Raw genomic sequence first — 27,606 nt, 5'->3', positions numbered from 1 at the left:
GGATAATATTTTTTTTAATAAGAAGCAGAATAAATAAGAAGCGACAAAGGAATACAATCACCTGACAGCCATGTGCCAGAGTGAGGATACGTCTTTCCTCCATCTACAGACATTTCAAAGCGAATACGGCCCGTTTCGTATAGAAGAGGAGATGTACAGTGTGCGTGCCCTGCTTCATCTATATAGCCATTCCTTGTTATGTCATTGTTGAATCTATAGAAAAAAAAAACCCAAAGGGCTGCAATATTAAATGTATCTTTCTCCTACATTAAATCACTGTTGATGCCAGTTGATTAAGACTAACGGCCATATTAGGCTTAATTTTGTCTTTATGCCTTTTAGAAAAAAGTATTAAAATGACAAATGTATTTTTCGCACATTTATTCATGGTTCTTCTTTTGGAGATAACTGGTTTAAAGGGGCAGTTAACACACACACACACACACACACACACACACACACACACACACACATATATGTATATATAATCCATGCCATTGCTTTGTTTTTAACGTGTAGAATGCTGGGTGCTTCTTCTTGTAAAGACCTTTCATATACCTGCATTTCACATCGGAGCTGTTACTGAAGGTCACATTCAGAACCATAAAGTCCCTGCCCCCCATGACCAAGCCAGACTCTGGGGCGATGCGGACGCAGAAACTGCGATAGTCGGAGCAGCAGGTACCGAGATTTTCGCAAGTCACATGACAAGAGCATTCCGCCAGCTCCTTCCCACACTGACTTGCACACGAATCTGTTTTCCCTAAAAGAATTTAATAAATACCTTAACTAACGATACGTTGAAAGAGTGAACACCCAATGAACAGGGTAGTCTTTTTAAACAGATCCATATCCACTTTCCCAACTTTGGAAATGCTACATTTAGTACATCAAATACAAACAGTACTTTCTAGGGCTGTATGTTGCCGAGCTGATTTGATATCCACTAGAAAAGTAAAATATAACTTTTATAGAACAACATTCATTTACAAACAGGTGCCTGGGTTCCTAGTCATTACCAGAGAGTAGGGATGGCGTAAGAAAATCTTAAACAAAGACAAAGATTTATCATTGTAATTCTCTTGTTCTCGTGTGATATTGTTTCACCATCCAACAAGCATTTTATATGGACCTGAAATACCAGTGTAATGCACTGAAATCAAATTACGTAAAATAATTAAAAGGTGACAACCTTGGTGAAAATAACAGTAAAACAGATGCATGATCACTATCATCATATTCCTTTTACACCTTTGTATATACATACAGTATAATTATATGAGCTAAACGCAAAATAAACTCAAACTAATAGTTTTGTAATATACACAGCAATATTATCTAAAAATGTAAGAAAAAACACTATTTACCTAAAAGACATTGAGCCGGATCGCCTGACCACGTCCCGTTATGCAGGCAGGTTCTGTGCGTAGATCCACTCAGAGTAAACCCTTTGTTGCAATTGAATGTGACAACAGATCCCTCCAGGTATGTTGTCCCATTCTTTGTTCCATTTGCTGGGGGTGCCAGCCAACCACAGGAGACCACTGACATGAAAGAGATGGTTAGCGATAATCTGGAAATTCACAAGGCGCTACCTCGCAAATGACATTCTCTCTTGCTGAACATCTTCTCTGTATCGTACAGACTCAGGATGTATGGTACGTGAACAACAATTCTGCACAATAAAACTCATATTGATGTGTGGTTAAATCAATACATTCAGATATTTTGCCATGTTACATACAAGTTATTTATAACTTTTAAATCAACTAGAGACAGTGTTGTCCCCCCAACCCCAGCGAGTATTCCATTGGATTTTAAGACACCTGAGGGCTCTGTAGTCAACCAGGGAAATGTTTGTACTTTTAGTTAATGCTATACACTTTTGAAGAATGAAAAATCTATAAACTGAATACATTGATATAAGTGTACTAAATATGCTGTCTGGCTCTATCACCTGGTTGAAGGCTTTCCACCAAGCTGATGTGGCTGAGATGTGATATTTTTGTGGCATTGCCAATATCTAGGTCCTTTGTGCTGAGGACATCAAACCTGCAAAGTGTATCATTTCCACATAATGATATCATTTCTGCATATAACGGGTCATTTGGATCCTCTTCGATGGTAAATGTAGGTACGAACAGAGGGTCGTGCTTAACTTGGTAGTCACTGATGAGCCGTGGAGAGTCATAGGTAAAGAGAGAGGTCTCATTGGTTACTGCCCCTAAAAAATACAAAACAGCTTGGTATTTTTTGATAGAAAACCTATGCAACATTTGCACTTGATAAAAGACCCTTATTATTATTATTATTATTATTATAATTATTATTTTCAAGTCCCCAAAGTGCTCTTTTCTCCTTTATATTATCTCACTGAGACTCCATCAATGCTTTTACTATCTCTAAAAGAGATGATCTTATGTTTCCCTCCCTTAGGAGCATCATACCTTTTTGTTTTGCGCAAAAATACAAAAAAAAAATGATGATTTATTTATTGTTTTTAAAACTAGTAAAATTATTTAATCTGGCAAGTTGCTCAACTGGAATGTTGCATTAATTCCTTTTTATTTATAGCTTAATAATGTAGGTCTCATAATCATATAGCATGAATGTAATTCATAGATTTTGGTAATCTCTCCTCGACAGTTGTTGGTGGGTTGAGTTGTACAAGGATCCAACTTTATGCATACAATATTAAATGCCCGTCACCCCCATCTTGTATGCAGTTATTCACTTACATTCAGCACCGAATTGAAATATCTCCTGGGGGGTGGCATCAGGTCTCAATATTGTGCCATTAAGGAAAGTGAAGTCATCCGCAGGATCATTGTTCATGACTCCCATAAGCCCTTGAGTTCGGTTCAGGAATTCACCAGGAAGCAAGACATTGATAGCCAAAAATCCCCCTCTTGCTCTCACCTCCACCCCAGCCCCAGAGGGGAACATTGCTGTAACATTTTGCTTAGTAGCAGAGTAAAGGAACACTCCTGAGAAATATGAAAAGCAAATGTTATTTGTAATGTTTACTTTTTATTATTACTTGCTACAATATAGTACAATGCAGATCGTATTTTAGTAGGACTTCCAACAATGCACTAGAACAGAGGCGCTAAAAAGCACCACCAAACATGGTTCTATTTTGCAGGCTTGCATAAAAAAACATTCACCTAAACTTCGACGCATTCACTGGTATGTATCCAACAAACAGAACATAGCAAGGCAACATAAAAGGTTATTTTTTCCTAAGGAGGAATCTAGTACTTCAAGAACGGGCAAGCATTTGCACATACCTGAGAAGTCCCATATACTGGATGCTTGGACAGTTTTTTCCTAGGGTGGTTAGCCTCAATAATCATAAAAGATTAATGGCAGGAAGGCTTTATACGGCACAGTGCCCCCTCCAATATTCGACCTACCCTCCCAGCTTACATGTATACAAAGCAGTGAAAAGGCAAATGAAAACTGACCTTTTAAGTCCAGCCAACTTTGTTCGTCAAAGCTGATCACCTCTCCATTAAGTAGGGTTTCCAGCTCCTCTGATGGTTTCTGCTTTAGACGTACTTCAACTACATCAGATGCACCTTCTTTCATGGCCACTGAACAAAAGCTGGCCACATTTATCTCTTCAGAAGTGGCTCTATGTGAATTGCCCTGACCTGTTTCCGTATAAGTGAAAAAATTAACAATTAGTCTCAGATTGTATTAAATGTATTACTCCAGGTGTCACATATCCTAAAAATCATATCACTGACCACAAGAATATTCCCAAAAAATAATCAGGTTATATTTTACTTCAGATTTAAAGGCACAGCCTAGTCACCAAAGTTCTCTAATTTTCAATACATACTGGAGTCTTTATCATACAACATTGTTTTGTCTACACTCTACTCTTTCCAGACATCTTACGATTATTTAAACTAGTTTGTTATGGTCTCATTAGCAGTTCTTGAATGACCTACCTTCAAAGGGTGTTGTCCGACCTTGAACAGCCAAAACGTGGTCAGAGGTAGTGACCAATGTGTATTCCCCTTTTCCATTGAACATGTATTGCAAACCATCAAACGTTAGAAAGTGAGGATCACCAAAAGCAGAAGCTATTTCAGAAAGTGACAGTTACTTCCATGCTATACTTTGTAAACATGCTTACATTACATCAAAACAAACAGTTTGTTTCAGATTTTAGATAATTTACATACCAACTTTTGGTGGCTTGTATGTGCGACAGTCACTGGATGGTCTGAGCTCCAAGTAATACTTGCAGTTATCGGACCACAGGCAGCAGTAATAGAAGGTGATTACATCATACAACCAGTGGGAAAAGCCTGGCACCCTTGGGGGCTTCCTATATGGTGGGGATCCCCAGTCGTGTCCTCTATCAGGTGTACTACCACCTAGAGAGTCACTGGTGAGCACCTGAGCTCCAGTGGAGTCATAGCAGCACTGTTGTCCTGCTGCATACTGAGGACTACAAACAAAAAAAGGAGAAACCGGTCTCAAACACAATTCCTGGAAGACCAAAGCACTAGTATTTTCAAGCCCAACAACAGAGAATGGGATGTACACAGATTTTAGTTAAAAAGAAGGGAATCCAAATCTATTTTTTTCTTAATATGATACATAAAGTAACAACCTTAAAATATAATATAAATGCATTGAGTCCGATTTGGATAGAACTTCTAATAATTTACAAATATGTCTATGATACCATTGCCAGGGAGGCATGTCATGTGCAGTTTTGACATTTTAATCCCAAATCCAACAAGAACCAAATTACCTGATGAAGAATATCTTTTGTAAATTTCAAGCAGCTTTTCCAACCTATCTTTTATTAGGTTGCCCCTCTGTTTTTTTCTTGAGCTATTGTCCACTTATGGAATTAATGGCTTCCATTCAGGCTATACAAAAGTTTCTTTAGTACATAAAGCTGTGGATCATTGGCATACCCCCTCACAGAGATTTTGAGATCATAAAGCACCAAAAACCTCAGCGACCATCTGCATGTAAGGTAAGGAATGTACGGTTCTGTGGTCTCTTCAGTGGAATACTTGAAGCTCACCTTGCCTTAATGCTCCTCACACAGTGGACGGCCCCAGGGTGGTATGTACACACACTATTTTTTTCAATGTTGCAACCATAATCAGTCTGAAAAAATATAAATACAATATATCACACTCTGTCCTTGACAATTTATTCATTTAAATTACCATTTTAATTGTAACAACTACATTTCTTTCTTTAAAAACTATATTAATAAATGTAAGACATTATTTTGTATGAATAAAATCTAAAAAAACTATCGGCAAAAAGTGCCTATTAGATGGAATGTTATAACAGGAATGCCCCTATAATCGATCTAGAGAAAAATATGGTAATGTTTTACTTTATAGACAAAATAGGAAATTTTGTGTACATTTGTCATATTAACAGCCAGCAGGCTTTCACCTTTTGAATGCTGTTCTTATTTTAAAAGGGGTACTATGTGCACGATATCCGAACCTTCATATTATAAATACGGTACACTGTTCATATTACACATAATCTTTTATTTGACACATACGTGATATCTACCAGTGTCAGCCCTTGACTGTGCAAGTGTACAGGGGCAGTCTGATGTTTCTGCCAGGAAGTTTGGCAGGCTATTCTTCTCTGATTCACTCCAGATCATGCATTTGTCATATGCCCAGGCAGATGGGTCATGCCTGAAGTTCTCTTCTAGGTGCCAGGCCAAAGCATGGACAGGGCTCCATACTGACTGCACATCCCTGCAACACAGAGGGAATGGAAACAGACAGCAGCATTATTTAAATGTGCTTCAGCAACTACACATGAAATTAACCAAAGAACCACTAATAATAAGGAACATTAAATGTGCATTTTGAACATGTTTCTTCATGTTCTCATATGAAATTCTGAAGAAAAGTTCAGAATTAACCGAATGGTCAGCCAGGCATTCGCTTTGGTCTTTTTGCTAAATCCCCCATATGCACCTGTGACAAAGACCCGTACACGGACTGTGTAGCTCCGCCGTATAGACCTTCCTTCCTGCTGAAAGCTCAATTGCTCAAAGGATTAACCCTTCATATTCCCCCAAGCACTGTCTGAGACTTAGTGTAGGGTACAAACAGAACTCAGTTTGTTGAAGACAGCACAGATATTTATACATACGAAGACATGATTGGATTAGAGTTATAATCAGTCCGGCGCCTCCATACGGTTCTATGGCCAGCAATGCCCACCCGACAAAGAGAAACTAAAGTCCTGAAAGAAGCGGCGTAATTCCCGGGGTACCAATGGAGAGCTCAGGGTCCGAAGATATTATGGTCCAAAAAGGGACGTGATCTGACGTCAGGACCCTGAACGACATTGTCAGAAACTTTCCCTGGGAATAGTCGGCATGGTAGCTGGGCCAGAATTCCATAAAGATTGGTAATAGAACCAGGGTTCCCAAACGAGCTCCCTCTCCGTAACCACCACCAAGTGTTGCCCACCACAAAGCTTAATGTAACCTGAAAAAAGTGGGCATTGCCCCGGTTCCTAGCCGCCGTACAGTTCCATAAATTTGCGGCTAGGTCCCGGTTAGACGCATCAAGTGTTTCCTGAATTGTAGAGCCACCATAGCCGGCTAGTTCATGGGAGTCTGGTTTGGGCACACACACACACCAGATGGGTTTTCACGGTCACCCTGTGCCCCCATGCGCACAGGGTTACTAAGACATATGAGGGGACTGGGCAGGCAGGTGAGGAGTCTCCCCAGGAATCCACCAGTGACCCCCTCCCAAACTCAAACATACCCCCATGTGTCCTCCACATCAGGGGGTTACTGTGACAGCACCAAACTAGTCGGTTAACTAGACATATAGAGCATAAAACACATCTGTTAGTCAGGGACTGCAGCAAAAAATGCTGTACACCCCTTGTACATCAGACTGGTTTGGTCTGCTCTCTTCCTCCCCTATACTCTGGCAGCAGTTACTTCACAGGCCCAGAGGGCAGAGACAGTTTGCATGCTGCAGACACAAGGTAGTGTATTTTTAACCATGTATTGCACCTAGGGTGTCAGGGTTCCTCCCTGCCTGCTGGAGTCCTGTCTATTGTATACCTACTGTCATGCCTACCTGTAGCCACTAGTGGCCGCCCTTCCCTCTCCGCAGCACCCCTATTACTAATTATACTGGACAGCTGAGCCACGTTACCTGGGTGTAGCGCTGCTCTTAAATACCCATTCTGCCCTCCAGTCTTCGCCCTTCTATTGTGGTGCATGCAGCTCTGTTCTGGATCTGCATTTGGTTCCCGCATCATATTGGCAGGCAACCTGCTGTGATCTGGCTTGTTTCTGACTGCGCTCTTTGGTTCCTGATTTGGCCTGCTGTCTGATTTAAATTACCATTTTAATTGTAACAGCTACATTTCTTTGTTTAAAAACTATATTAATAAATGTAAGACATTATTTTGTGCCCTACCTAATGGCTTCCTGCCTTGTGTCATACCATTGGGCTTCAGTCATGTTCCTGCCTTGTGTCCTACCAGGGTGCGTCAGCCGTGGACTTTCCTAACCATCTATACCCTGTCTGTTGCAAGATCTGTGTCCAAAGTCTGTACCCTATCCGCTTCAAGATTTGTACCATATCTGTTCCAAAAAGTCCTGTATCAGGTTATAATCTGAAGTCCGTATCCTGTGTAAACCAGTTCTGTTAGCATTGACATGATCTGCCAGCACACTACAATATAGACTGTTTCGTATATAGCCAGCCTTGTGTGTGTTTTCTTTTACCCTGTCTGTACTTTCCCTTCCTGTATCATGCATCGTGGGGTATAGACAGAAACCATCAGTTCCCTTGCATCTGGGCTCCTCCTTGACTCCCTGGCCCACGTCCTGACATAGGGTTTATTAATGCCTACCAGAATGTTTTTTTTAAAAAATTCCAATGAATATTATAATTATCAGGCAATAAAGTAAATTTTTTGTGTGAAGAATAATGGCAATATAGTAAAGACATGAAGGGTATGTACCTCTCTCCAATAGGGAGTTCACTGGGAACAATCCTTAGCATCCCAACTTCCCATTGGCTATAGGGTGATTCGGCAGGAGATGGTGTAAATGTGTAATTGCCATTGTTCGGGCCATGTGCACTGAGAGTGTAGAGATAGGTCCAGTTAGCGCTCCAGGAGTCACTGTACGGAATTCCTGAGGAGCCAAATTCATGTACTCATGAAACATCAATAATGCTGGTATAAAAATACTTGTCATTAATGATCTGATTACTTTTCAGAGGCCCAATTAAACATGAAATTTAAAATGATTCCCACCTGAGGAAGGAAGGTATAAAAAATAATTTTAAGTATTAAGTATAGATTCTGTGCTCATGTGGTGTGCCTGTTGGATACACATGGCTGTAAGAGCGTAGCATGTGTTTTTCTGTGATTGTTTTTCTTCACCACGTATTACTTGAATGATCATTGTAGATCTCCCAGTAGAGAGTTTTGCATTCATACATACTATGAGGAATAACATAATCAATTACATGCTTACCAGTTTCCTTGTAACCCCAGACCTCTATACGAATGTTCTCCGTTTGGAGGAGGCTGGGGTCCCATAGCAAGGTGAGGGTTCCATTGTAGCCAGGTGTTCCATAGTATTGCCATTTTTTTGAGTCTCTCAACACACTCTTTTCTGTCTCGGATGCCTTGCTGTGATGCACTTTAATAAAAAAAAGACATAGTGAAGGGACACGGTGAAATACCAAGATGCAGTAAAATAAGTTTTTTCTGTGTGTGTGCTAATTTCAATAAGTGAAGCTCTTTCTCACTTAGTGTTATAGATATTACAATAATTGACACGGTGTGTACGTAACATACAAGCTTTTTGAGGACATATCTTCACTAGTGATGTCTCCTTTGTGGACCACCTGATATTGTAAAGCACTGGGATTTGACCTCTCGCTTAATTTTACCAGATACAATTAGAACTGTGCTGGCCACCCACTAAGAGGGGGGGCCACTAAGGCAGGCTTGCCCAAAGCGTCACTATTATTAAGATGGCACTGAGGTACCTCAAAGATGCACAGTTCTGCAAAAAATGTGTATATGCTGTAAAATTGATGGTTATAATATAAGGAAATAACGGTTATCAAATTACATATTGTGAAAATCAGTTTCCTTAGTCTAGAATGTCATTCTTAACTTGTGGTAACCTTGAAGTCATCCCGATGGAACCAATGGGAACTCAGACACACAGACAAGAGTGTTTGTATAATAAGATTCCTGTTTGTTGTAATGCATTATGGATATATTTATTAAATCATACCGGAAATAACGCCCTATCCTAAACCAATCATAATAACATAAAGTAGTTCTATGCCCTTATTAGTGAACATATTTATACAACTAATAGCGAAGAAGGTCAGGATGATGTATCCAAACAAACTGGTGTTATCAGTAGTTAGTGGAAATATTCTGTTCAGGAGAACAGAATATGGGACATAGGTCATCCTCTATTCTTCCACACTTGTATCTACTGCCCCAATCAAAAGTGCCCCTCTATGGTCCCTTTGATGGGAGCTCTGCTTGTGTTAACTGGCTATATAATGTATCTTTCACATCCATAGGCATGCAGTGTGTAATTTCTTGTAGTTGACTGACCTGCTAACCATGTTCCTGATGGCAGTACTGTGCTCTCTCCATTGACAGACAGCGTAAAAGGGATGCGACCAGTTTCATACAACAGTGGGGAAATGCAGTGAGCTCTTCCAGATCCATCTACATGGCCTTGAGTATTTATTTCATTGTTGAATCTGTGGACAAAAAAAAATATTTCTACTAGTTAATGGTTATTTTTTCCATACCAAAGCTGATGTGAAAGGAGGGTAATGCTATTAATTACCTACAAATTGCTCTCTCAACTTCAATAGTTGTTTTATTTATTGATAACACGTTGGAAGGTTTACATTATGACTATACTCAATTTATAAGTAGACAGTCATCTAAAGTGTATGCAGACTTAGGACAGAGCGGAGCATTTCACAAGGCGATACAATTTTTTTTTCTGCTGAATTTTTGATGTAGAAATACAAATAATTGTACCATTTATGTCAGTCGTTGTAACATAACAAATCAGAAAAAATATGTTTCTCTACTTTAACAGGGGTGAGCCGTGCATTGGAAAATTATCTCTGCCTCTCGAACCCAGCGTGGCATGTAATGCTGTTGCAGGCAGGAACCAAGGCTGCGTGTCTACAATGGCATATTAATATTAGTGTCTACATTTATTATCATGCGTGTTACTAAATATTTGCCACCATCTACAGTCCACAATGCAAACTGCACCTCATTTCCATTTTACGTCAGTGATAAATACTTGGAGCGTCATCTTTTTATGTCCGCCGAGAGATGGCGCACAGTTAAGAGTGTAACACAATAGTAACCGTTCAGCAATTCAGAGCATTGCGGTGCCAAAAAATAAAGTAACATTGCAAAGTTGGGTTTTTACGTTTCTATAAAAAGTACCATCCTAGCTTGCAAAGATTAAATATTGTTCAATATTGCTAAATCTTTTACCGTTGGGTCAACAACAGCAGCCATTTTGTTTATACCACTTATATGAAAGGAGACGGATATCACGAAAAAGCAGATGAGACACTTGCCGTACAGAGACAAACTTCATGAATGTTGGACTGCCTGTGTAATTAATTTTTCTGTCAAGTCCAACATATGATAAACATAATGACAATATATTTTCATCTGTGAACCAATACTCATGGTCCAATTCCAGATGGAAACACCTCACCTGCATGTTATATTAACACTTGAATGAAAGGTCAGATTCTGAATGATAAAGTCTTTTCCTCCCATTAATGTTCCTGAGTAAGGGGCGATTTGGAGGCATAAATTATGGTAATCAGTGCAGCAGGTCCCTAGGGCTTCACAAGATGCCTGGCAGGAGCAACTTTGCAGCCTTTCTCCACACTTTAAGTTGCAGCTCTCCGGGGCACCTAAAGACAAAAATTAAAAAGACATTAAGTTTGTGGAAGTTTGCAAACAACACGCAGACCTCTATCTGATTTCAAGAGCATATATTAATAGAGTTCAAAGATGGATCACATGGATGCTTTTGCCATTGTACATATACGTCATCCCTTTACTTGTCAAGAAAATAACATAAATCGTTATGGTAGTATGGTGGGTGTTTTCTTAATGTTACTGGGACACGTGAAAGATTGCCACAGAACTTGCTGTAATATACTAGGTAGGGCCTTGGAGATTTGCCATCTAGATTAATTAAAAATTAAAGCATGACAGTTGTGCTTATGAGCCAAAAGGATAAAATGACATTTATATGCAAATGAGGCTTCATTGACAGTAAATATGCCAATCTGCACTTTCATAAAAAGTTGTCTTTAGTCTGAAAGTCTAGAGTAATAATAATATTATACAAGAATATGTATCCCTTTAGAGTTTTTAACATATATCAATAATATTATTATAAATATCCTATTGTAATATATTTCTTATTTTTCCTTTCCATGCCTTGCATATAATGTAATCTGTAACGTACACATGTATTATACAAGTAGGCATAAACATACGATAAGGAATAGTCTAGCATTTGGTCTTCACATAAAATAAAAAGCTGCTAACAATATTTATAACAAGCAAATGAACTTTCACTCAATTCCTTCTCTGAAGCAAAGACACAGACTCATTTCATAAGTCCCTTAAATATTTTATTGAGAGTGTAATAACAGAGCAGGGGAAAAGAAATGGCTGCCTTACACATTTTGTGGGATTATATGCTTAAATCATATGTCCATTTTGCCTGACACAGAGTAAAATTAATAATTAAAATCACTTAACAACTGTGGAAGAAAGCATTCTAATAGAAACCTACTACCATAATACCAAATGAAGTAGGGCATTATTCATCTCACCAATAGTGCCCAAGATAAAATCAACGTTAAAAAAAATAGTGGGGAAAAGATGAGTAATATTATATTTTCATATAAATAGTTTATTAATAAATATATTGTAAGAAATACCAATATTACAACAAGGCAACTATGCAACAAAGAAACCATACAACACGAGTAATGCAAATAATGTATAAAATCATGTCAAGAATAAATATAAAATATTAACAAAATGTGCATTGCTGCATATCGGAATACTGTTAATACTAGCAATAACATGCAAATTCTATTTTAAGACATTTTGAAACATCAACACTAGGATACTAAAACCAATGGTTAATGGGATTTTTGGGCAATAGCTCACACACATTAAGATTTTATTGTACAGAAGACGAGGGTCCTGTTTTTGAGACATTACAATCTATTCTTTCTTCCAAGGGATTCTAGGTTTGCCCAGCACATTGAATATCACACTTACAACATATAGTAATTTACAGTACCCTTTTGATGTAACCGTTTAAGAAAGTGTTTATGAAATATTATGAAATATACGTTTGTAGTTACTGTGAGTACAAACTGTCAACATTTGCACTGGCTTACTATGATTTTTGTGTATGTGTTCCAAAGGCTACACAAATCAAGTTATAAATTCACCCATGGATTCCACATTGGACATGTGGTTTGAATAACAACTAGATGCCAATAACAAGGTATTTCCAGTTGCCATCTTTCCGTTGTTTTTAGTAATAACACATAGCATAGTAACATAGATTACTATCTCTAAAGATGTAGCAAACTTCCCCATCATCCAATATCTCATATCTAGGTAGAAACGTAGAGAATACTTGAAGAACTCTTGGTCAAGAAGCTTGTATACCTTCTTGGTGGGGAATCAATAACTATAAGGAGTAAACCTCTAATGGACCTTATTCAATTCTGAAGGTGTTTCATGTCTTCTAAATAACCTTTTAGCTTTAACACTTACTGTTTTAAGAGCTTATACACCCATTGACAGATGCAACCTGGTGGATTAGATATTTGCATATTTTGGATAAATAATAAAAGTGGACACAGTTAGATTTGTTCTCAGAATAACATAATCCCTTCACATTAATAAAACCTGCAGACAGGCTATATGCAATTAATCCCCTGAGGTTCTTAGAAAATAGAAGGGTTTGCTAACTACTGCATACATCTATCTACATCAGTTAGTTGTCTTAGGGCTGCTCCCGTAATGTGATTTCTTTAAAGTAATATTTATATTTTCCAGACACTGTCTATCCACAGGTTCACATGGACAATTTAACGTTAGCATGGAAGATATTAATTGCTTTGAGTTGTCTTGGATTTTACAAAAAGGCCTTTAGAAAAATCCATATCTTTAAAATAAATCACCTTCTAGCTTGGTAACAAAATTATAAAAGTATATAATGTATGCATTTCCATGTGATAGTAACTTTGATAAAACCAGTCACCATCCAAATTAGATACCCTGTGGAGGTTTTCCAAAGATCCATTAATCTTTTAAACTTAAACTTGGATTAGGGAACACAACCATGTATCTGTGTATATATATATATATATATATATATATATATATATATATATATATATATATATATATATATATATATATATATATATATATATATATATATATATTAACCTCTCTAGGTACTCCATATTTGCATTCATCTGTATTTCAATGTGAAAGTGTAGGTTCCTGATAGCTTGGGTTCTACATTTGTCTTGAAGGAGATCGGATATTTCAGTGGGAGCAATGTCCTGCTTCTTTTATAGTTCAAACTGTCAGCGTGCACAGAGAGGGGCCTTCAAAGAGATGGTGGCATACAAAGTCATAGTACAACCGTCCCATTAAGTCTGTAGTTTATAGATACCTAAATTATCACAGTTGGCTCCATTACTGACAATCGAGTCAGACAAAATGTGTTGTAGTTTGGAGTCTATACCCCACTGAATGGTGCTGGACCCAGAAAACAGCATCTAGGTAACATTTGCTGACAGAAAACAGTACTTCTTATGTCAACACAAAAGGTAAGATTCCTGTTGAACGAAATATTGGGTAATATGAGCTTGATATTGATAGACAACATTTAGGGTGTGCTCATCCAGGAAATACGTTGTTTATTGAGCTTGCTGGTAATCTGGAGATTGTCATAAATCCAGCGCTATTGCAACAGCTTGGGTGGTGCTTTAAGTTTTTTCTTTTTGTAAGATAATAAAGCATTAAGTTAGGCAACTCCACCAGACTTCAATAAGCTATGTGATGTAGTTTCACTTCTTTCAGAACTGTATGAAACACCTTTATATACATCTTTATCTTAATTTAATGTGGCCGTCTAACTATGAAAGCTGCAGCTGAAACGGTGTCTGTATTACCCTTGGTCCCATAAGATCTTTAGTGTCTGTCTATTGAATAAAAACATTGTGTCTGCGATGGGGCGGCACTTCTCTTGGTACTCCACCTGTATGCACATTCACTGATACATTGCAGCCACATTAGTGGGAGCAGTAGAAATACATGTAGTAAAACTGATGTCCTCACTCCTGTAATGATGTCAACGTCTGCACCCCTAGATCACTACACTTCTGTCAGATCAGGTACGAACACGAGAGGGGCGGTTTAAGGTTGGAAATGCATGAACCTTCCATCTACAGACAGCAGATTAGATTTTTAGTCTTAGACATAGCCATATTTGCTTGCTATGCTCTGTACAGTGGACCGCTTTGTCACCTTCTTGCTCACCAAAAACAGAATTGTTGTTTGTTCAAATATGATTTTCCTTTTCTGTCTTTACTACACACCAGTTTATATTGTTGTTTTTTTTTAAACCATATTCATGAATGTAACTTAATATTAATTACCATTACCACTAAATATGAAAAGTGAGTGTTCAGTAAACATCGTCTGACTACCAGTAATAAACCTCACACATATTTTTATGTTTTGGAAGGCCCAATACATTCCCTTACATACTCAGTAGCCAACTAGTCCTAGGTTGGCAGGTTCATGGGAGCAACAGACCCTTTGTCACATAACAAGGCATCAAATACACTATTGAGCGATTAGGCTCCCTGTAGCAACATTACTTAAGTGGCCAATTGAAATGGATTAGAACTGTACTCATCCTTAAAGGCGGGAGCGTTTTATGACATCTTATCCCTACACTCAGAAGCATGGCGGCATAGAGGAGCGGTGCTGAAAATCAATACACGCTGTACATATTACACTACTTTTTATCTTTTGTTATATTTTGGATTGTGGGGGCAGCAAAGGTTTTGTTATTTATTTAAACATCTAATATAATAACTCCAATGTGTGTGGACCTTTTTTCTTCAATGCAACATGCCTAGATATCCTCTTGGGGTCCTCATAGATCTCTGTTGTAATCACAGTAGATTGTATCAGGGATGGTGACATGGTGGCATTAGCACGATAAGATTGTTTTTTATTTATATTTCTAACTATTTTTATTACTGTTTTTTTTTTCTTTTTTTGAAGACAGAGAAACTCTTCTGGTCTGACCCTCTCTGATGATAATCAATATATGTGGTCTAATACACACAGACCCTGCAGGGTCTACACTAAATTATCAATGTTGGCTCCAGCTGGAGAGTAGGCTGCCAAGAGACAGCCAGATCTCCTGCTCATCATCAGGGAGATCTCCCTGTTGATTTAAGATAGTGAGGACACAATATTACGTCCTAGTGGTCATTGCAGCATCTTTTTTTCATGGCATGATAGTCATGATCTAAAACATCATGAACATTCTGTGAAAATACAAATATTTGACTCTTTTATATTCTATTACTAAATAAAAATAACAGCCAACACTTTTAGCAATGTAATCTCTATAAGGAGAGACACATAAGCAGACATACATGATAGACAGTCATACAGATGTCCAAAATGACAGTTTTTTAGATTTCTAATTTTCGTTGTTGTTCGAAAAGTAACTTTGAATGTCAGCTGGCATTACGTGAGCTGCTACTTAGTTTCATTGCAGGCCATTTTAGCAAAGGGTCCATGTGGTAACCCTGCAGACTTGGGCTAAATGTCTGTTTATTGCACTGCGTATCCAGGGTACATAAGCTTGAAATTGCTGGTTAAACTTGACAGCGAGTGCATTTATGGCGTGTGTCATGGTTAATGATCTGAAATTGAGTATCTGACTGTATACATTTATTTTATGAATAAAGTACACATTTCATTAGTACATAATTATAGTCATCCATTAAAATATCAATCAAGTTGTTTATGATCATACCTGGGCAGGTTTCTCAGATGCACTTTAGCCATTTGTGAGTGCTTCCATCCTATTTCCCTGGTGACTCACTATAATGGGAGCGGGGGGGGAAATAGAATGCAACTTCAAGTCCCCAATACGATGCATGTGTAAGATCTTTTTATAGTGCCCCACATGTATGATGTATTTCCATCCCTGTGAATTTTTCAGGGCATTTGAACCTTCTTCATTTGAAGGTGTTAATGGTACAAGACACATTTTTAGAGAGTATCATTCAGTAAATGTAGGTACTCGGGGTACTTGTTTGCAAGGACCTCTTACTAAGAATTTTTGGTTGGAATGGAGTTAAGGGACATCAAATCAAATAGCATTTGACTGGACCATGTATGTAATTGTTTATGTCTTTATTTTTGTATTTAATGTATCTTGGAAGGTAGGTAGAGTAAGATAGATATATACTTCCAATGCCTCATCCAGGTGGAAATATGCTTGTCTCGTCACCTTGCGTAAAGCAAACACAATAATATAATAAATGTCAACCTCTTGTGGGAAGTCTGAACTTACTCTACATCCCTTTTTTTCAAACTCAATTTAAAATGTAAATATGTAACTATTTGAAATGTAACTATGAGCGGAGAAATATTATTATTAATTATTGTTATTCATCTCTAAAGGGAAATGTTTATTTACATGTATGGAAAGTCCAGTTAACATAATGTTGTTAATGTTCTAGAAATACAAAATATACAAGCACCACATTTGGGACATTCTCCAAAATGAAAGAAATCTCATATTTTTTCTGTGCAAGGTCTTTCCAGTCGTGTTAACAGAATATGGGAGCATTCAATAAGCTTCCTAAATACCAGGAAGTGAGTTTATGGTAGGCATAGGTGTAACCTAGAAGGACCTTAATGGTATTCACTTTCAGACAGTCCCTTGGGGTCTACAGTATTATGTTGGACCAGAGACAGATTGCAGACACACACGTCAAAGAAAACAAACTATTCTTCATTCTTAATTCTAAAGGTAATAGGGAGCCAGTGGGGAGAATTTCACAGAGTGGGGAAGCAGAAGAGGAGCGGCGTGCAAGGAAGATAAGCCAAGTAGCAGCATTTAGGACAGACTGCAGATGAGAGACTTGAGACCAGAAGACTGACACAGTAGTCAAGACAAGAAATGATAAGTGAATGAACCAGAGTTCTTGGGTAAGGAATGGGTGGATGCGAGAGATGTTTTTTAGGTGCAAGCGGCAGGATCTGGCGAAGGACTGAATGTGAGAGATGAAGGAGAGGTTTGAGTCAATGATGACCCCAAGGCATCGGGCCTGGTAGGTAGGAGAGATGGTTACATGTGAAAGATGGGCTAATAATAGAATACTTGAATTGGATGTGTGGTAATAGTGGATAAAGTGAAAGAATGGAAATACATTAAATGTGAAAATATTTCCATTATGCCAAGAAGCATTAGAGCTGGTTCAATAAAAGAATGGAACAACAATACAGCGTTACCATTTGATAAGGTGTGAACCTTATACTAGGTTTTTAATCTGGTCAGTGGTGATATCAAGCATGCTCATGTAAGAGCCAATGATGAGCTGGTAGGCTTTAAGAACCAGTTTTGAAGCGAGACAGCAATGTATTTGTGAACACATGTGAGACCTCCTGGGTGTATGGGACATCAGAGCCAAAAACAGGAAGCACAGAACAATGCCAAATACTCAAATTACACTGAACCCTTGGTTGGCAAATTGTGGCTATAAGTGGTGGTGGGGTTAGGAATACATGGACTGGGGCTAGCTCTAGGCAATGTCTGAAGCTAGCCCCAGTCCATGTATTCCTAACCCCACCACCACTTATAGCCACCCCCCCCGCCCTTCACAAAGCCACTCCCCAAGTGGCAAAGCTCTGGGTAGCCTAGCCCGGGGAGTTCCCAGGTATGGATAGAGGAATTAAAGGAAGTTTCATGTTACTGCAGGCCGAAGTTAAATGTAGAATAATACAATTATATATTATGTAAAGGTAAATCCTTAAGGGAGTTTTGCTAAACATTTTACTGTAACAGCAGAAGCACTTTTAATGCTATTGTCAATATCCTGGTTTGGCACACAATGAAAACACTTGCATTAGATAATATTTAAATACACACCGGATGTATGTTTAATCTTGATTCTGTCCAAACAATGGATCCTAACAACAGTGTACGTGCATAATTTATTTTGTTTTCCTAACTGTCTTGAAATCGCTCAGAGTCACACAAAATACTTTTGTGCTGTTTCCTTTTATCTGAGTGAGAAAAAAAGAAATAAAAAAAGCGATACATGGTTAATTGAGCACTGGCTTTAAGTCAGTCACACATGATATTTAAGTGAAAATTACAGAGGAAAAGCCAAACTCAGTGGCGCTTATTTTAGCAATTTTTTAAATCACATTTTTGGTGATATGAATATACTCCTAGTTAGGATGTTGGTTTTGTTGAGAATTCAGTTCACGTCCAAGGTCTTCATCACTTTATTGTATTCCTACATAATGTGATCTACAAACATTCCTGAATCTATTTGTTGTCAAGTCATTTTTCTTGATAATCAGAGGAAAATGTAACTGTATTGTCCACATTCTAGTCGCTAGAAGGGTCTTTTTCAGGTAGAATGCTTACATCTTAAGAACAGGGAGTTGACTACGCTCTACACTCCACTTTGCTTAAAAAAATCTAAAGAGCTCTGGCCTTAGGCACGTGTGAGCTGGCACATACAGCAACTGACACCTTGTCCTGTTGTATATTTTTGGTTTTAATGAGCATACATTAGCTGCTGCAACTAAAACATGCACAATTAATCACATCAGTGAAACATCACTATTGTATCCCATAAGTTGAGACCACAGCATTGTGATTATCGGTCTGCTCTATCCTTTTCTGTGTTGGGTAATATTTATATTGATGGATCATGGAACATTAGAAGAAGTTAGAATTTGGGTCTGCTTGATATCCTGTTTCTGGAAACATATACTGAATTTACATTTACATTTAAATTCAGTATTTACATTTTAAGGTAATTAACTTCTTAAACATTATTTTGAAATTTAAATTGTATCGGAGCTTCCTGGATTAGGAATTACACTGGAACGTAATATTAGTAACTTAAAATAAATATTTGCAAGTTACTTCTAAATTGCCAACCTTTATGGCTTCCAGTGCTCTGTTAAGTGGTTTCAATAATGTTCAATAGAGTTTAAGAACTTTGATGAGTGCTTATTATATAAACACGTGCAAGGTTTACACTCTTTTGTATTTGTAATTCTTTGCAAAACTCTAGGGTAGGAGTAATAGGAAATCCAACATGGGCCTTCTTGTTCACTGTATCTAGAGTGATACCATCTGCACCCCACTGACAAGGACCAAAAAGGCTAAAACATTTGCTTGGGATTTTTGGTTGTCTCAATTCTAGAGTGGTCTGAACACTAGTTTTAATTCTGGACTAGTTTGATGCGCTAAATTTATGGTCTGTAATGGCGCAATGGAGCAAACTTTCAGATGCCCCTTAGGGTAGACTCACTCAAAGTTATTTAGAGTTGTGTGCTCATTCAAAGCTAGTCTAGCCCTCTTTCAGATTTTATTACATTGCAAAAAGCTCTGTTAGTCCAGCGGCTGACCCTCGTCTGGCATCTTATGTGAGCACTGTCCTTAGTCTTTCTGGCAGTCCTGACTTCTATAAAGGAGCTCAAATGAGCTGAGTTTGCTTCTGGATTACAAAGCTTCAGTAGGTGTTACACATGTCACTTAATTGTAGACTTCATTCCCTGAAGGTGATGAAGGTTGAATTTCCCCGTGAACATCATTAATTCCATAAAATGTGAAATCGACAGCCCTGCCTTATTTTACATTTTATTACAAAAAGGATTAGGATGATTATGATTCTTAAAGGGGAGTTCCAAAAAGAAAAAAACAAATGACTTTCCTGTTGTGTCTTATAGCCTTTTAATTACTGGTTTGATGCTATCATCCAAGCAGAGTAAATGTAACTTTCCATTTTTAGTTTTCTTTGGGGGGGGCACTTTCCACTCCTTTCCATGGATTTCTGCAATCAGCTTTCTAACTTGTCCACATATACAAGTATAATTATGTTGCCTCATGATAAACTGTTACCGTCACATTAATATTTAAGTTTCAGTATTTGGTTAACACAGGTTGCCAAATGTAGGAGTAGCTTTTTTACTACACATGCTAACATCATACACCCATTTTAACCATATGCTGACATTCATGCCAACACCCACCCACACATGCAAGTTAACACCAAATACTAACACACGCTCATAGTAACACCATACACTGACATACATATACACTGTAACACATGCTGACACACATTCACACTAACACCATATACTAACCCACACCCTAAAACACAATTCAGTAACATGAACTCCATACACTCTCAGACACCATATACTAACACCCATGCTAACAACATACATTAACACATGTAAACTTTACAGCCATACAGTAACACACAAACACACACGCTAACACCATATGCCGTAACATGCACACACATGCTTACAGCATACATTCACACCCATGCTAACACCATACACTAACATAACTCACACTAACATCATACACTCACACACTGCATCTCCATTCACTGCAACTCCCTATTACCCCACAGAGCCCAGTCTTCTATGAAGCTGCCACATGAATGCTGCTGTCCTACCACCATGGGGTCATGTAACAGACATAACACAACCCCACTAGGTGCCACAGTTACTAGGTGCCTGAGTGCCATGCATCATCAGCACCCACCTTAACATGCCCCTTTGAAAAGGGCTGACTACTCAGCCTTGTATACACATTAAGCTAACGTAACCTCTGAGCAGCCAATTAAGATCAAAGTAATTTAGAAACTAAACCTAATAAGTTAAACTAGCCATAGAAATGTGTCCAGATCCCCCTGATATGAATTGAAATTGACACAAGACAAACATAAATAGTGCATATATATGTTAAACGCTACACATTATCATCATATTATGTCACAACTGTTCTGCATTCATATGTAGGTAGACATATTTTTAAAACACTTTTTTTTTTGTTTCCTACCTAGAGGTGGTGGGTGTGTGTGTGTGGGGGGGCGAGGTTAGGTAGGGTGTATTAAAATATTTTATTAAATATTACATTTTTTCTTATAAACCTTAACCTTTCATTTAACCCCTCTCATCCCACTGGGCACAAAATGGGGAACACGAGGGAGATCTTGGTACCTCCTAAAGGTAGTTTTTATTGCCACTGGGAACTGGATGTGAAGTGGGGATCTATGCCCCCCAAGATTATTATTGTAGTACTCTTTTGTATACTCAGATGTTGCATCTAGACGGACAAACAAAGGCATATAAGCACCATCTTCATGTAATGATTTCTGTAGCCCTTTGAAGTAAATATTAAGGATGTATTGAACTGGGCAACAGTTTCTGTCAGGAAGTGTGTTTACCAACTGTGCTTCGGGCTGCTGTAATACTGGTGCATTCTACTGGCCTTGCTTCCATGTAATAGAGGAGCCGGCCTTCGTAGGATTTCAATATAATGAAACGCTGCATACTCACTTTAATATGATAAAGCTGATGTCTATATTTTAAAGGCCATTGCCCTATAAAAAGAAGAGGTTGATTTCCCTCCTGTACACTCCTATTATTATGACTGCATCCATAGTGTGGCAATAGGTATGGTAACCTCATCTTCATGACAGCTTGGAGTCATAGTATATGTAGCTCTAAACAAGACACGTGGAATAGGAGGACTTTTATTTTTCTTTAAAGTACAATGAGTGAACTTAATCGTTCATAGTTCATTGTGATAGAAACATTGGCAAATAGCATAACGTAAAATTATTTACAACCCGTACACTCTCACAGTTCAAATTTTACATTGCTGGGATAATGGCAAGGTTCCTATCTGAATGACAGACATCCCGGGTAATCTAGTGTCAGCTGAGTCCTGGCATAGTCAGTTTAGAATCAGATCTGGCACAGTTGACTAGCTGGACAAGTAATTCCTCTCACCCCACCTTGATTATGATATAATTGGAGTGTGGAATATAGGGCATGTCGGAGACTGCTTCTAAAGATGCTGCACAGAAAGTGAACTAATGTGCTATGAATGAAATGGACATAATTACTCTTAATTGTGTTTTGGTCCCATACAAAATAAATAGATTCTAAAGAAATACATTTACTCAACAAATTATATGATAGATTGTAGGGCATGTAAAAGAAAGGGGCTGAGAAGCAAAGTAAGAACCAAACAAGAGGGTCAAAAGTACTATTCACATTAATAAGTAACTACTGTAGACAACAGCTACAGGGAAAGATACTGAAGATATTGCTTATCATTTTTGTATAGATAAGGAAGAGTTGAATCCTAATCCTGGTGACCATAGAGCGAGCTATAAACTATGGAATGTACTGTGATGAAAGCAAGATGTCCCATTATAATTATTTATTGGTTTGTATAGCGCCAACATATTCCGCAGCGCTGTCCAACGGGTAGACAGGACATAGAAAGTAATCCAGAACATAACAATTTGATTTACAGAAACAAAGGGTAAGGAGAGCAAACAAGCTTACAATCTCAAAGGAGTTATGGTGTATTACACAACAGGTAAAATTAACAATTTTAAGGATGGCCCAGCCGAACTAGTTAAAAAATAATAATTTTGTTAGACATAAGTATTGTCTGAAGGCAGGTGAGGGAAAGTGAGCTAAAGGAAGGAGGGAGGAAGGGTGTTAACATGCAAGTTCATAGGCATCCCTAAAGAAGTGGGTCTTAAGGGATTTTTTGAAGGACCCAAGGCAGGCAGAAAGATAGTCTGGGGAAGCACGCATGAGAACTAGAAATCAGATGAGCGGACACATGGAGATCATCGGATGAGCAGAGGAACGGGTAGGAATGTATTTAGAAATGAGTCATGTGATATATGTATGAGATGTTATGAAAAGCTTTGAAAGTAAGATTTAGGGTTTGAAAATGAATGTGGGCAATGTTTTTAAGAAACGGCAGTTTTTTAAACATTAAAAAAATCAATTTAAAAACATTCAAAACATGTGTAGTGTCATACTGTTAACTTTACAGTTATATGCAAAATATGTTCCTTTTAAATGTGTTACATAATGGTAGCCCACTGGGAGAAGAGGCATTTAGAAAATATGATTTTCCTTTTCAGAAAGCAATCCAGCAGTAACACTTGGTGAGGTTATTCCAGGCCAAGTTTCCAGTTGTACCGAAGCTATTTTCAAAGGCGAGCACAATGTCTATTCTGAATGTGAATGACTAAAAATGAATCCTGCAGACAAAAATAAATAAAAACGCCAGCACTAATACTGGGAGGACTTTGGCGGTGGATCGCAGAATAAGGCAGACGCATTGTAAAACTGAGGGCTGCATCAGGGCTGGTTCAGGTCACTAATTTCTGTGACCGAGCAACTGAGACCTAAAATTAGGGCTGCCAAGCATAGATTGGGACTTTTGGGAGGAGTGAATGTATATTTTCTGATATTCATCTGGTTACCATAAAAGAAGCCAACAATGTTTACCCAATTGTCTCAATACATAAGAATATTATTATTGTTAAGCAGTAGTGACTGTGGGGTTCAGAGAAAATAAATACAATAACGATGTGGAACATTGGGGTGTAGAAGAGCTGGATGTGACATGAGAAGTTACATTTTTCCCAAGCTGTATATATCAAGAATAAACATTTAGTAAAGCTGGGTGTTCATTGGATTTTTTGATTTCCACAACAATGTAAAAGCAAATTTTAACATAAAGGTTGCTTAAGCATCACATTCAAAATCATAAAAAAAATGTTTAATTGGGTTTATTTATCAGGACAACCACATATCCATGTAGTATTGTTTACTGTATGTTGCAGGACTCTAGCAAGAGAGGGCTAGTGTAAAGATGTAAAATACGTTTAAAAGTGTATGCATAAACTCATAAAAGGGAAAGAGTAAGTCAGTTATACATCCTATATATTGCAGGGCAGCACTTTCCATGTCCTGGTCAGCAAAATCTAGCCTGCCTGCTCTGAAAGCTGAGAGATTGTTTTATAGTCAATGTAGCCTTATGCCTATCCCATGCATGCTTAAATACCTCTCTATATTAAGGGGTCTGTATAGTATACTAGGCAGCCTCAATAAGAGAACAATGTATTTGAAAGTGCTTTGTAATTTCGTATGTATTCTTCAGCCTGATTGACTGCTTAAATCATGACGTAAAAGTGTCATCCTTAAAATCCTTAATGCTCATGGCATCCACGACACAGCTCTTTCCTGGTTCAAGTCCTACTTCTCTGACAGTACTTTTAGTGACTCCATCAAGAGAACTTGTTCTTCTCCCCTACCACTATCTGTTAGTGTTCTTAGGACTTAGTTCTTGGGCCTCTGCTCTTCTCCATTTATACATCTTCAATTGGACAACTCATATCTGCCTTTGGTTTCCAATACCACCTATATAGAGATGACAGCCTAATCTATATCTCCGCTCCCGATCCTCACCCTCTCTTCTAACTCGCCTCATCGACTATCTTTCTGGAATTGCATTATGGATGGCATTGCATTACTTGAAGCTCAACATCTCCAAGACTGAAGTTATGATAATCCCGACATCTGGTCTTTCCACAATTCCTGAAATTTCTTTCACGGTTAACAACTCAACCATCCACCCAACTGACCAAGTTTGTTGCCTTGGTGTAACTCTCTCCCTCACATCAAGTGCCATACCAAATCCTGCCGCCTTCACCTGAAAAACATCTTCTGAATTTGCCCATTGCTCACACAAGAAATGACAAATATACTAATTCACTCCCCTGTGATATCCCACTTGGATTATTGCAACTCTCTTCTAACCGGTCTCTCCCTCTCCTGCCTTTCGCTGCTCCAATCCGTCCTCCACACTGCAGCTAGATTAACCTTTCTCTGTCTCTGTTACTTATCTGCTGCTCCTCTGTGCCAATCGCTCCACTGGCTTCCCATACCCTTCAGTCAAATTCAAACTCCTGACCCTGACCAACAGAGCCCTTAACAATTCTGCACCCCCTTATATCTCTACCCTCTTATCAAAATACACCCTAACTGCCCTCTTCGTTCATCATCACCTCTTCCCTCTCCCGCATCCAGGATCTCTGTAACCCCTCTCTGGAATTCCTTTTCGCCGTCTGTCAGATCTTCTCCCTTGTATGCAAATTTTAAAAAGCTCTCTGAAAAGTCAACCCTTTCGAAAAGCATACAACCTTTCCTTATAACACTCTCAGCCAGCATCCTGTCTAAGCCATCTAAACAACCAACAACCTCTACAGCTCATCCCGACTCAACAAACTCATCCCATTCCAAGCATTTCTCTCCTACTGTTTCACTTCCCCCTCCACCAACTAAATTGTAACTTCACAAGAGCAGGACCCTGATTTCCTTTTGTATCAGTTTGTTATTGTTTGTGATTTTAAACAATAGGAGGAACAAGTTCTAGTGAATGCTGCTATATAAATAAATGTAAGGTAATGTAGTGACGGCTGGAGTATCACTTTAACCTTTACCACTTCTGCGATCAGACTATTCCACTTATCTACCACCTCAGTAAAAAAAGTACTTTTAACATTTCATCTATGCCTCTATGATCTAATACATTATCGAATATATACTTTCAATGTAATCGTTTTAAAACGCAGCACAGCATACATTCTTTTTTTAACTAGCGTTTAATGCAAATGGTATGATTATTTCATTAAACAACTTTGTAAAACAAATATCCGAGAGATTAATAAAATATAAGCTTTGTAAAAGGAACTGCTTGAGAGACTTAAACTCTTTGTCTGTTGTACTTGGCACCACTGGCATTCGTTTATTAAATGTAGAAAAACCTGATCTTCCCACTCTCATTCTTCCACTCGAGCAGTACTTTGCCCTTCATGCATTTTACTCTCAGGTTCTGTATGTTATGAAGTATACCGTACTTTGTTCTTTCTGACTGTATCTATTCACAGCTCTTCTCTGCCTCCCTATACTCATTCACTGGAAAATGATTGGAAATGCAGCGGATCAGCCAAAACACATCCCGTCAACAACCATACAATTTAATTAGTGTCTCTCACTTAACAAGCATGTTCCAAAAGGAAATATTTTCTGTGTACTTTTAATTAGGTACATTTTGAAATAGCTTGCAGGAGCTGTTCACAAGGACTTTAAATTGTATTTTTAACCTTAATCCCCACGACCTCTCTGTGCGGGTCAGAAAACAATAGAGGAGGGAAGAGTGGGAGAGGGGTCTAGTTGTACATATCTTATTAACACTTTGAGTGACAAGGCCTGCGTGCTATATTGTAAGGCAATATTAAAAGTACCGTAAATAAATAATTTATCTAGAACTGTAATGTTTGTTATCTTACAATTTACAGAAAAAACTGATTTTGATAATCAGTAACCTCACTCATTTCAAAGCCCTAAACGCCTCTCCAAAGGCTTCATTCCTAGTACGTCAACTACACCAGTACAGGATACACATTAAGGGTACATGTTTTTTTTTTCTCTGAAAACCATTGTTCACTTTACCCAAGAATTTCACTTGTTTCCAATATCCCTGAGTTATTTTTGGAGTGCTTGGTCCCTTCTGAGATCTGGCATCATGGAGTATTCACCAGACCAGCTGCACCGTTGTATTTTGGTGCTTGTGTGAGAACGCGAGTGCGAGTTGCATGACCAACATAGTTTCTTGACTGAAGTCTGAAAGTAGCCAACAAGAAGATAAATGAGCAATGTTTCTAAATTAAATATTGCTTGTCCAACTGAAAGCCAAGGATCATAAAAGCAAGCACAGTCTGCTTCATTGATAACTTTAATATTTGCATTATATCAGAAGATATTCTATGCATTTTCATCTACACCACAAAAATGCTATTTCTTGCCACATTCATCTTGCTGTGGGCAGCCATATTCACAGGGTTTTCATAAACTTTGTCATTATACGGTATTATTCCACACCTTTGGTGTAAGCTATGCCCTCTATGAATACAGGTGAGGAAAAAGATCCTGTAGTGGGCTCAAGACAAGCGAGGGAATTGGCTAAATATATACAAACACAGAAGCATGCATTAGAGCTTTCAGCTGAAATAGTCTCTAATACATCTACTATCTCTGGACCTATTGGATGACACATGTTGGCAGCTAAATGACCTTGACAAATATAGGTGGCTTCCCCCCAGATACACAAGACAACAGACAACGCTACTGAGTCCGAGCAAACCTTCTTCCACTCTAATCAAAAGTGTTATGAAACATAATATTTTGCAAGTATCTTTACATTAAGGTGTACATGGATTCTCAATAACTAGAATGCCATAGCAGTTCCTAAACAATGATTCTTGTTAACCTTGGCTACACAATAAGCAGATGCCC

The 27,606-nt window shown here is 38.2% G+C and overlaps 1 protein-coding gene across 1 annotated transcript in view; it reads right to left on the bottom strand.

Annotated features, from left to right (window-relative positions):
- The window catches only part of SUSD2 (sushi domain containing 2), a 64,681-nt gene that overhangs the window by 35,623 nt on the left and 1,452 nt on the right, over positions 1 to 27,606 (bottom strand). Inside the window, exons 2-15 of the mRNA XM_053473496.1 lie at positions 10,784 to 10,988; positions 9,640 to 9,791; positions 8,531 to 8,698; positions 8,011 to 8,185; positions 5,558 to 5,762; positions 5,057 to 5,142; positions 4,197 to 4,465; positions 3,960 to 4,094; positions 3,468 to 3,656; positions 2,739 to 2,987; positions 1,958 to 2,224; positions 1,368 to 1,544; positions 559 to 763; positions 62 to 213 (exon numbers count right to left, since the gene is read on the bottom strand). Of these exons, the coding sequence (XP_053329471.1) occupies positions 62 to 213; positions 559 to 763; positions 1,368 to 1,544; positions 1,958 to 2,224; positions 2,739 to 2,987; positions 3,468 to 3,656; positions 3,960 to 4,094; positions 4,197 to 4,465; positions 5,057 to 5,142; positions 5,558 to 5,762; positions 8,011 to 8,185; positions 8,531 to 8,698; positions 9,640 to 9,791; positions 10,784 to 10,988 (2,634 nt within the window). The remainder of the gene's footprint in view (positions 1 to 61; positions 214 to 558; positions 764 to 1,367; positions 1,545 to 1,957; positions 2,225 to 2,738; positions 2,988 to 3,467; positions 3,657 to 3,959; positions 4,095 to 4,196; positions 4,466 to 5,056; positions 5,143 to 5,557; positions 5,763 to 8,010; positions 8,186 to 8,530; positions 8,699 to 9,639; positions 9,792 to 10,783; positions 10,989 to 27,606) is intronic.

The sequence above is a fragment of the Spea bombifrons genome, chromosome 1 (assembly GCF_027358695.1).
Source record: "Spea bombifrons isolate aSpeBom1 chromosome 1, aSpeBom1.2.pri, whole genome shotgun sequence".
NCBI lineage: Eukaryota > Metazoa > Chordata > Amphibia > Anura > Pelobatidae > Spea > Spea bombifrons.
The sequence above is the reverse complement of the archived record's forward strand: the minus strand, read 5'-3'. Positions and strand labels throughout refer to the sequence as shown.